Here is an 11,819-nt window from a genome sequence, read left to right on the forward strand (position 1 = left end):
TATATTTATTATGTATATATAAATACACACACATACAGTATATATTTTGAAAATATTTATATTCATATAATTTATATTATATATACATATATTTAATATACAAACATAAAATATTTTTCTGAAATATATACATGCATGTGTGTGTATTTATATATAAATAATAAATATACACCACACACACACATATATATATATATATTATTTTGTAAACAAAAACGTTGATTTTGGATGCGATTAATCGCGATTAATCATTTGACAGCACTAATATATTTAAAAGAATTTAAAAAATGTATTTTCCCTATACTTTCAATCCAAGAAAATACATTCACATTTCACATTTGAAGAAAAACTTTATTTCTTGTCTACAGCATGTGTGAACATATAATACATTTGAAAAAAATATTAAAGAATAAACATTAATGAATCATTTTGATTTCTAGTAGGCTGTTCCATCCACATTTGCATTTAGACGAAATGTGGGTTACTATAAGATTGCAAATGTATTTTCTTGCTGCTGAAATACATTTTGGCGTATGAAGTTTGAAACTAAATATATTTTTCAATATCGGAAATATATTCCATTTAACTTTATTGTTAACAACATTTATTTAAAATATATTTTGGCCAGAAAAATATATTTTGTGTTTTATGGGTTGACATTTTCCTTTAATCCGTCAGCCATCTTGGATGAAAATGTCAGTGTTTTTGTGCAAATGATGCACGCAATACTGCAAACATTTAGGCTGGTAGCCATCTAGGTGGCATCTCACTAGAGTTTTGTAAGAGCCCTAATCCTGTTCCCTCTAAGACCTACATTGTCTCATGTCTCTAACTCCTCCATCTCTCTGTAGTTGTTGGAGTGGATCCGTCGCACCATCCCATGGCTGGAGAACCGCGTGGCGGAGCAGACCATGCGTGCCATGCAGCAGAAGCTGGAGGATTTCCGCGACTACAGGCGCATCCACAAGCCTCCACGCGTTCAGGAGAAATGCCAGCTGGAGATCAACTTCAACACCCTGCAGACCAAACTCCGCCTGAGCAACCGCCCGGCCTTCATGCCCTCCGAGGGGAAGATGGTGTCGGTAAGTCACGCAAAACCATCTGAAAAGTTTTATTTTTTTCGTCTGGCTGTTCTGACCCTTTCAAAAAGCATCTTCTGCATACTGTTCCTAAGTCTTCCTAACCAGCAGTCTGGTAGAAAACTACTTGTAACTTGACAGCCAATCCCACTTCTAGAAATTCAGCCAATCAGATCAATTGATTTTGATTTGACTAATTGATTATGTTGCGATTTGAAGCTCACTGAGAAACTCTGTTTGTTTGTAGGATATTGCTAATGCATGGAAAGGTCTAGAGCAGGTAGAGAAGGGTTATGAGGAATGGCTCCTCACCGAGATCCGTCGTCTGGAGAGACTTGATCATCTGGCGGAGAAGTTCAAGCAGAAATGCTCCCTGCATGAGTCCTGGACCACAGGTAACCATGCTTAGTTTACACAAGAGTTTAAACATAATGCATAATGCATTAGCATTCCCATTCCCAAAAATGCATGATCATTTTACACTTTTAAGAGTCAGTCGCTGGTTAAACATCTACTATTGTACAATAAAATGTGTGATACATAAACATACAATGTCTACAATACCTGGAGAAAGCTATGCGTTAGCATTCCTATTCCCAAAAATACTGGTTCATTTCACACTTTTAGGAACTTTACAAAAAAATCAGACATTGGTTAAACATCTACTATTGTACAATAAAATGTGACCCTGGAGCACAAAAGCGGTCTCAAGTCGCTGGGGTATATTTGTAGCAATAGCCAACAATACATTGTATGGGTCAAAATTATCGATTTTTCTTTCATGCCAAAAATCATTAGGCTATTAAGTAAAGATCATGTTCCATGAAGATATTTAGTAAATTTCCTACTGTAAATATATCAAAACTTAATTTTTGATTAGTAATATTCATTGCTAAGAACTTCATTTGGACAACTTTAAAGATGATTTTCTCAATATTTAGATTTTTTTGCACCCTCAGATTCCAGATTTTCAAATAGTTGTATCTCGGCCAAATATTATCCTATCCTAACAAACCATTAAGTCAATGGAAAGCTTATTTATTCAGCTTTCAGATGATGTATAAATCTCAATTTTGAAAAATTATGACACTTATGACTGGTTTTGTGGTCCAGGGTCACAAATATGTGTGATTTTTATATTGCATACACCACTGTTTTCATATAAAGGTTAAACTCTGAGCTCTTGACACCAGTCTGCCATAAGGTGCGGTCACATTTATCATTGTTTGGCCATTTTTTTAGGCGAAGTCCAGTAATTTTAATTGGAATCCATGTGATTTGGAATTTCATGTGAGTGCGAAAGATATCGCAACAAAAGTTTACAATTCTTAGATGTTTTGTGCATCAAGATCTTCACAAATGAACTTTGAAGCCTAAGAACAATCAACAGAATTAAGAATCTTAAGTTAGGCTATAAACGAAGTGCACCACGGTCACATGACAGCATCACCAACACTAAGCTTCCAACAACTTTTCAATCTGTAATTAAAATCTACAAGATGGAAAGTTTGCAAGAGGCTGTTAAAGTGGACTAGTGAGTAGGTGAGTTTTACTGCAAAATTGCACGGATCCAACAGAAAACCAACCAACAGAAAGCTGCTTGGTTTGAAATCGACTCTCTGTGTGAGCTGAGCTTCATACATCTCTATGCTATAATCATTTCAGAGCGCGCGACCATTCTTGCATTTGTGATTTGACGCCTCTGTTTGCAGGAAAGGAGCACCTGCTGTCTCAGAAGGACTATGAGACGGCCTCTCTGATGGAGATCAGGGCTCTGATGAGGAAGCACGAGGCGTTTGAGAGCGACCTGGCTGCCCACCAGGACCGAGTGGAGCAGATCGCAGCCATCGCTCAAGAGCTGAAGTAAGTAACACAGAACGTTTTAATGGGGGAACCTCACCGAACCTCATATTTCAATGCAAAATCAAAAAACATATTTTGTATAAAAACAAAAAAAGCCAGTTTTTTTTCTATTTTGACGTGATTTTCATTGTAATTAATTCTCATTTCCATTATGCAAAAATAATTTGTAAAAATTAATAAATATAAAAAAAATTAAATTAAAGTATACAATACATAACACTGAAATACAGGAATAGGAATCAGCATTGTGAGTAACTGTCGTTACCCAAAAAAGAAACTCAAAAGTAAAATGTTTCATTGTCGTAACTGAGAATTTCACTGAAAATATGCTTAATTGTCAGAAAAATAAAACCACAAAATGGTCATAAACTGTCCTCGTATTCTTCATGCAAAATAAAACGTTTATTCAAGTGTGCTATATGTATACTTTTTTTAAACATTAAAAATGAGCATACTTGCAATCTGTTTTTAAAGTATTCATTAGAGATATCCTTAGCAAAATTATACTGAAGTATACTTAGCTTATAAGTCTATGTTTACTTGGCCTACTTATACATAATCTTTTGATTTTGAGATATACTTAAAGTATAATTAAGTATTCTAAATATACTTGGCTTGTGTTTACTTACAAGTGTAATACAACAACTAAACTAGTAGTTTACTGACAGTATACTTCAGTGTACGTTCATAAACTAAACCGTGGGCTAGAAGTTTAAAACTAGTAAAAAATAATGCCGCGTTCACACTGCACGATTTTCAAAGTCGTCGGGTCACCGTGGTTTTCACACTGCATGACTATCTGAGGTAGCATTCAGTTGCTGCTGTGTTCACATTGCACGATGGATCGGCGACAGGAGGTTACACACTGCATAACTTTGCCATCGCCGATGTGTTTTTCAGTCAGAATTTATTGCACACAGCGTGATTGTGAATCGCCGACAGCTCCAGATATTTAGCATGCCAAATATTTTGCGGGCGTCGGCGACACGTCGGCGATTCCCTCAGATTGCGTCTTTGATCATTCACACTGCGTGACTGTCACTCGCGTGAATGAGCACCGATTTGCCTCCGATTTCAGGCATTTGTCGGCGATTTCGCAAAACCTGTCGGCGAGTGAAAAATCGGGCTAAAATCGTGCAGTGTGAACTCGGCATTACAGTAAATAATATAAGTTCACTTGTAGTATAGTACACATTATGAACTGATTTTACTTCTGGTTAAAGTTCACTACTGGAACACTTAAAAGTATTCTTTTATGAACTAAAAAGGTGGGACAATTTAGTCTCAAGAAGTATTGAAATAGTGCACTTATACCTTTGCTACATGCATATTAGTATACCTACTACATATAGTATTCTTAAGAAAAAAGGTACAAAAGCTGTCACTAGGGTGGTGCCTTTTCAAATGTGTACCTTTTAGGAATTAATATGTACCTTTACGGTACTTATATGCACCCTTTAGGGGTAAATATGGTACAGTGGTGTACCTTTTGAAAGGGTACTGTCTCAGTGACAGCTTTTGTACCTTTATTTCTGAGATTGTGAGGTATACTTCTTTTGGTTTTGGAGTGAAAACCTGGGCATTTTCATGGGGTTCAACATTTAAAACAACAGGCTTTATGCAGGAACTCCATACAAGGTGTTCAGATGTGTTTGACTCTCTGTCTAGTGAGCTAGACTATCATGATGCTGCTTCAGTGAACACCCGCTGCCAGGGCATCTGTGACCAGTGGGACAACCTGGGAACCCTGACCCAGAAGAGAAGAGACGCTCTAGAGGTGCACAAACATTTTACACACTCCAAACAAACTCATGCTACAGTGTGAAGCCAAATATTAGATGCCCACTATAAAGGTGCATCTGGAAAACCAGCCCTAGTATTTGTAGAAAAGTACATTATTTGTAACTGGTTCGAGCTGATTTTGCTCTTTCATCCTGCAGCGTGTAGAAAAACTTTGGGAGACGATTGATCAGCTGTACCTGGAGTTCGCCAAGAGGGCGGCGCCCTTCAACAACTGGATGGATGGGGCCATGGAGGATCTGCAGGACATGTTCATCGTGCACAGCATTGAGGAAATCCAGGTCAGCAGTGTGAAGCTTTATGCAAAAATTATTTAAAATATATTTCAAATATTTAAATACATACGCTTAAAGGGGTCATATGATGCGATTTCAAGTTGTCCTTTCTCTCGCTCAAACAGCAACATTACACACTAACTAAAGGTGGAAAAAAGTGAAAAAGAATAATAGTACCCCTTTAACTCCACCTGTAATGTTGTTAATCTCCATTTGTCTTTCAGAGTCTGATAACAGCTCACGACCAGTACAAGGCCACCCTGCCAGAAGCCGATAAGGAGCGCATAGCCATCATGGGCATCCAGAACGAGATCACAAAGATCGCTCAGACCTACGGCATCAAGCTGGTCGGAGTCAATCCGTACACGGTCCTCAGCCCACAGGACATCACCAACAAATGGGAGGCTGTGAGTACGGAGTACAAACACAGTCCAAAGCTCATGGCTAGTCATTTACTTCACTTCTGGACACATAAAGAGACTCAGTTGTGTGTTTCTGATCTGTCGCCCCCTGCAGGTGAAGCAGCTGGTTCCCCATAGAGACCAGATGCTGCAGGAGGAGGTTGCCAGGCAACAGGCCAATGAGAGGCTGAGGCGCTCGTTCGCCGCTCAGGCCAACATCATCGGACCCTGGATTCAGACCAAGATGGAGGTGAGCTTATTCAACACGAAACCATGAGATGTTGGGGGTGAAGAACCAGATTTAAGGAAGTTACATTGGTATTAGTGTTGGGAAGTTACTAAAAGCAATAATCAAACGCGCTCTCCCAAACATCCACTCTTCTTTTCAATCAACTGATTTGTTTTGCAAATTCATATGCAGTAAATGAAGAAATCTGATGCAACATGCCACGAATGGACACTTTTCATTCATTTTACATTTTACTTTAATCTGAATAGCCATAATAGATTTGATTTAGTTTAGTTCTGCTGGGGCATTTTTTGCTCCTTTATCTTGAATTTGGGGGGCATTTTTGATCATTTTGGTTGCACTTTAGCCCCCATTAATTTCCAAAAACACAATTTTCAAGTTGTGACCATATTTTTCATTTTAATTTTTCTTAGTTTTGGACATTTTGCTGTGTTTTTGTCATTTTTATTAGCTTTTTTTTTTATTTCACTTTATTTAGAATTATTTTTATATTTTCAGTTTTCATTTTAATTTTAGTCAACATTTTGGTATTTTTGTCATTTTTATTATTATTATTTGTTTTATTTCACTTTAATCTCGACAGCCATAATAGATTTAGTTTAGTTGTTCTGGGACATTTTCTTGACTTATTTGTGATTTCATTTTTTCTTTACAGATGTCTGTTCTTTCTCTTTCTTTAATCTGAATAGCCATAATAGATTTGATTTAGTTTAGTTCTGCTGGGGCATTTTTTGCTCCTTTATCTTGAATTTGGGGGGCATTTTTGATCATTTTGGTTGCACTTTAGCCCCCATTAATTTCCAAAAACACAATTTTCAAGTTGTGACCATATTTTTCATTTTAATTTTTCTTAGTTTTGGACATTTTGCTGTGTTTTTGTCATTTTTATTAGCTTTTTTTTTTATTTCACTTTATTTAGAATTATTTTTATATTTTCAGTTTTCATTTTAATTTTAGTCAACATTTTGGTATTTTTGTCATTTTTATTATTATTATTTGTTTTATTTCACTTTAATCTCGACAGCCATAATAGAATTTAGTTTAGTTGTTCTGGGACATTTTCTTGACTTATTTGTGATTTCATTTTTTCTTTACAGATGTCTGTTCTTTCTCTTCTAATGTACATTTGTTCACCTATTCTCTCTCGGTTTGCTGTTATTAGGAGATCGGTCACGTGTCGGTGGATATCACCGGCTCTCTGGAGGAACAGATGAATAATCTGAAGCAGTACGAGCAGAACATCATCAACTACAAATCCAACATTGACAAACTGGAGGGAGATCACCAGCTCATTCAGGAGGCGCTCGTCTTCGACAACAAACACACTAACTACACCATGGAGGTATTCATACAGAGGATGAATGTTACAAACACAGGCTTCATTTTCAGAAGGATCACATCATTGCTAGTGCAAAATTTTGTTTTGTGTTATGGGGGCTTTTTAAAAGATCATTTAAAACACATATTGGTCCTATAGCGGGGTAAGTTGTCACAATGGGAACCTACCGTTTTATTGAATTCAAGATGAATGCCTTTATTTAAAATATAGCTAATATAGCTAAAATAAAAATAATACAAAATAAAAGCACTTTTAAAGTTCATTTAAAACACACAGTAACCCTGTATTTTATATAAAATATAAAAACTAAGGTAAAAAAAGTCAAAACATGTATGTATTTAATGTTTTAAATTTTCTGTTCATTTTTTAAATACATTTGAGCTAAATTTAAATAGAAAAACTATTATGAATCACAAAGAAAAAAAATCTGCAAACAGCAAACAAACGAAAGGTAATTTACTTTTTTTATTTTTTTTTTTACAATTCATTAATGATAAACCTGGCCTCCCCTATATATTTTAATGACAGTGTTTATAATAATATTTAGTTTAATAATAATAATATTTGTATAATGCCTTTACCAAAATTAAAACAATTAAACAGAGCTTGCATAACAAATCCACATTACACACAGAACACTTAAGTGTTATGAGAGGAATGATGAATGTTCAAGAGCCTGCAACAATTCAAGATGGCACTGTTTCTGGCATCATCCGTCATTCCCTCCTCCAGCACGTCCGTGTGGGCTGGGAGCAGCTGCTCACCACCATCGCTCGCACCATCAACGAGGTGGAGAACCAGATCCTGACCCGCGACGCCAAGGGCATCAGCCAGGAGCAACTCAACGAGTTCAGAGCCTCCTTCAACCACTTCGACAGGGTCAGTGAGATGCTCATCCACACTCATGTGTGACCGTATGCAAGGGGACTCATTATTGTTTTTAACTTGCAGAAGAGAAACGGCATGATGGACCCCGACGATTTCCGCGCATGTCTGATCTCTATGGGTTACGATCTGGTGAGTGACGAGAAAACTCCGCCCACTAACAACCATCTAAATCAATGCTACAAGTGCACTGTGTCAAAATCCTTCATCCTTACCAAACTACATGGCACATGCAGTTCATAAATTTGGGATCGTTCACTATAGCTGCATTTATTTTATCAAAAATACAGTAAAAATAGTTAAATATTATTACAATTTCAAATAAGTGTTTTCTATTTGAATGTATTGTAAACTGTAATTTATTCTTGTGATCAAAGCTGAATTTTCAGCATCATTACTCCAGTCTTCAGTGTCACATGATCCTTCAGAAATCATTCTGATATGCTGATTTGCTGCTTGAGAAACTTATCAATATTGAAAACAGTTGTATGCTGCCTCATATATTTGTGGAAAATGTGATACATTTACTTCGAGATTTCTTGATGAATAGGAAAAACAGCATTTATTTGAAATTTAAATTTTTGTACCGTTAAAAATGTCTTCTTAAAGTCAGTTTTGAACAATATAATAAATCTTTGCAGAATAAAAATAGTAATTTCTTTAAAAAATCGTAATGACCCCAAACATTTTAACTGTAGTGTATTTTTTTAAATCTCAAATACTTTGTCAACAGTATAAATACATTTTTGTGTCATATTATTTGGAAACATGATTCAACATAAAAAATGTCCAAAATAAAGGTAGGCCTATCACACAGTTGAATATTTTGTTAGCCGAAAGCGAATTTTTTTAATTGTTAATTTGGCATCTTTTTAAAAGGCTTAATTCTTTTTAATGAAGCATAATTTTTGCAGCAAACCTCATAATGAATCATTTATATTTTGCCAAGATCTACCAGGATTAATTTCAATCTCACTAGGTGCTTTGCTGGACACCAATAAGCACAGAATTAAATGTGTATCTTGAACCTGATTGGTCGTTTCTGTCAGGGTGAGGTGGAGTTCGCCCGCATCATGACCCTGGTGGACCCCAACAACACGGGGGTGGTGACCTTCCAGGCCTTCATCGACTTCATGACACGCGAGACCGCTGAAACAGACACTGCTGAACAGGTCATGGCCTCCTTCAAGATCCTGGCCTCCGACAAGGTGAGATCAAGATCCAGTGTTGCTTCTCTTTAATCCATTTGTGTCTGTATGGCAGGCCAATCTAACATTTAATCCTTTAAATGTACTATATATATTTTATGTGATTAGTACTGATTTTTTTAGCTTCTAGTATCTATTCCATTAGGTTCTAGTACTTATTCATTAGCTACTACTGCTTATCCTTTAGGTACTAGTACATTTTAAAAGAGACTAGTACTAGATACTAGTTCTTATGTTTTAGTTACTAGTACTAATATTGAAAGCTGTTTAATATTTAATCCTTAAAACATACTAATATCTATTTTCATGCTACTAGTACTGATTGATTTTTTATTTTTTTTTGCTACTGTTCCATTAGGTACTAGTACTTATTCATTAGCTACTAGTGCTTATCCTTTAGGCACTAGTAACTTTTTTAAAGATACTTGTACATTAATTAGATACTAATTCTTATTTAATAGATACTAGCACTTATTTCAACAGAGACTAGTAATTATTCGACTGTTACTAGTAACAAATTTTACATTTTTGCCATTGAATTCTATGGGGATCGGTCATTGAGATACCAACAATTCAGTTCTGAGTAGTATGTATTCCAATAGCGACTAGTATCTTTTTTTTTTTTAATTAATAGTAAGCATTCATCAGATACATGTACTTATTTATTAAATAATATTTATTTTCATTAGATAGTAGTACTTAGTAAAATAAAATAAAAAATCTTACCAGTAACATCTGGAATAAGTACTAGTAGCTAATCATTAAGTACTAGTATTTAATAATAAGTAGCATTATCTATTTAATAGGTACAAGTATCTAATAAATAAGCACTAGTATCTAATAATAGGTACTTGTATCTAAAACAAGTACTAGTGCCTAATAAATAGCTACTAATAAATAAGACATTTATTTGTGTACTAGTCACAAATGGAATAGATACTGGTCAAACTGAATAGTTGATATGTGAATGACTAATCCCCATAGAAGTCAATGGCAAAAATTTTAAGTGTTACTAGTAACAACAGAATAGTTACTAATCACTACTGAAATAGGTACTAGTATCTAATGAATAAGTTCTAGTATCTAATAAGCACTAGTACCGTATTGACCCGAATATAAGACTATGTTTTTTCTTGGAAATACATCTAAAAAAACGCGGTTGTCTTATATTCAGGGTCTAGACTTTAACTTGTCAATAATACACCCACAACAATAGGTGGCGCCAAATACGCATAAAACAAGTGTGCCATGAAATACGTAATGTAATGCGTGTTGTAAAGATCGCGAGTAAAAACTAAAGAAAAAGAAAACCTTACAGCTGCATGAGTCGTGACTGTCACGTTAGCCTGATGGGACCAAACTCCCTTTGTGATTTTAAAACGTAAGACCCCCCGGTTTGAAGACTACAGTAAGATTTATCTTCTACTGTTAATAAGATTTTGGTAGGCTACTATTAGACGGATAGCCTAAATGTCCTAATTCAGATGGGCTACCTGTTTTGTTTTTTTAATGGTATATCAAAAAGTGTATATTTTTTAAATGTGATTGTTGGTACATTTTACCAGTTTTTACCATACTTTCAAAACAAAAATTAAAATAGGAAAAATATGCGATATGAAAATAATTGAAGACAAAATGTGTTTTACTGAGAAAAAAACAAGATTTGGTTTTTAAAAAGCCGTTTTCCAAAAGGTACATCTGGAAAAAGGGGGGTTGTCTTATAATCAGGGTCGTCTTATATTCGGGTCAATACGGTATCTAACAAATAAGTACTAGTGTCTATTTAATAGGTACTAGTATCAAATGAATGAAAAAAAAGTACCTAAAGAATAAGCACTAGTAGTTAATGAATAAGTACTATTGCCTAATGGAATGGATACTAGCAGCTAAAAAAAATATGCACAAGTAACATGAAAATAGTATGTTTCAAGGATTAAATGTTTAAATGGCTTGCCATAGTGTCTGAACACTTCAGGGAGGATTCAGAATTAATTATTCACAATGTTTATTTGTACATGTTTTTAGTACCAATTTTAGTACTGAACAAAACAAAACAGTGAGAGTTGGTGTAAAAGTGTCTCTTCTTGTCTTTCAGTCCTATATCACTGTGGAGGAGCTTCGTCGTGAACTCCCACCCGAGCAGGCCGAGTACTGCATCTGCCGCATGACCAAGTACGCCGGCCCCGATGCGTCCCCTGGAGCCCTGGATTACATCTCCTTCTCCAGTGCCCTTTACGGAGAGAGCGATTTATAAACGCTCTGAATATCTGTCTTGTTCTCTTTCTTTCCTCTCATTTTCTCCAAGCCCCCAAATGTAGCTTTAGATTTGCGAGGGAGTTAGCAATATCCCTCGTTTCCCCTCTCTGTTTTTCTGTCTGCTAGCTTTAACATCATATTTGTTTTACATCCACTCTGTTAAGGACGTGTAATGGGGTGGTGGTGGGGGGGGTTAATCTCGCTGTCACTCAAATTATTTCCAATTTGGATGTCAAACCCTCCTATATGCTTCTCATATGATGAGTCTGAAGTCAACATGGAATTAAATCAACCCTATTTATGTTCCTAATACATGTTGTTGTGAATGATTCACCAGTGCATGTTATGCCAAAGAATATCTTTATGATCTTTCATTGAAATATAATAACTTGCTCCGCCTCTGAAACAACTTTCGTTTTCAGATGATGTAATCTAGGTCAGAAATAAGTCAAATAGCTGCAGT

General features: G+C 35.6%; 1 protein-coding gene across 1 annotated transcript; it reads left to right on the forward strand.

Moving 5' to 3' along the window:
• The first annotated feature begins 840 nt into the window (after positions 1 to 840).
• LOC107553796 (alpha-actinin-3-like) lies at positions 841 to 11,510 on the forward strand. The gene is made up of 12 exons (XM_016236100.1): positions 841 to 1,082; positions 1,327 to 1,474; positions 2,792 to 2,942; positions 4,611 to 4,719; positions 4,883 to 5,023; positions 5,242 to 5,424; positions 5,534 to 5,668; positions 6,831 to 7,010; positions 7,740 to 7,886; positions 7,959 to 8,024; positions 8,942 to 9,100; positions 11,196 to 11,510. The coding sequence occupies exons 1-12, from the start codon at positions 912 to 914 to the stop codon at positions 11,352 to 11,354; spliced, it is 1,749 nt and encodes a 582-aa protein (XP_016091586.1). The 5' UTR covers positions 841 to 911; the 3' UTR covers positions 11,355 to 11,510.
• The last annotated feature ends 309 nt before the right edge of the window (positions 11,511 to 11,819 follow it).

This window comes from Sinocyclocheilus grahami, unplaced genomic scaffold (genome assembly GCF_001515645.1).
Source record: "Sinocyclocheilus grahami isolate Dianchi unplaced genomic scaffold, SAMN03320097.WGS_v1.1 scaffold481.1, whole genome shotgun sequence".
Classification (NCBI taxonomy): domain Eukaryota; kingdom Metazoa; phylum Chordata; class Actinopteri; order Cypriniformes; family Cyprinidae; genus Sinocyclocheilus; species Sinocyclocheilus grahami.

What these genes read in the sequence shown, in the direction of transcription:
- LOC107553796 (XM_016236100.1), top strand. Translation starts at nt 912, where the DNA reads ATGCGTGCCATGCAGCAGAAGCTGGAGGATTTCCGCGACTACAGGCGC. An exon ending in AGAGAAGAGACGCTCTAGAG is followed by an intron (nt 4,720 to 4,882) that starts GTGCACAAACAT and finishes TTCATCCTGCAG; the next exon opens with CGTGTAGAAAAACTTTGGGA. An exon ending in ACAGCATTGAGGAAATCCAG is followed by an intron (nt 5,024 to 5,241) that starts GTCAGCAGTGTG and finishes TTTGTCTTTCAG; the next exon opens with AGTCTGATAACAGCTCACGA.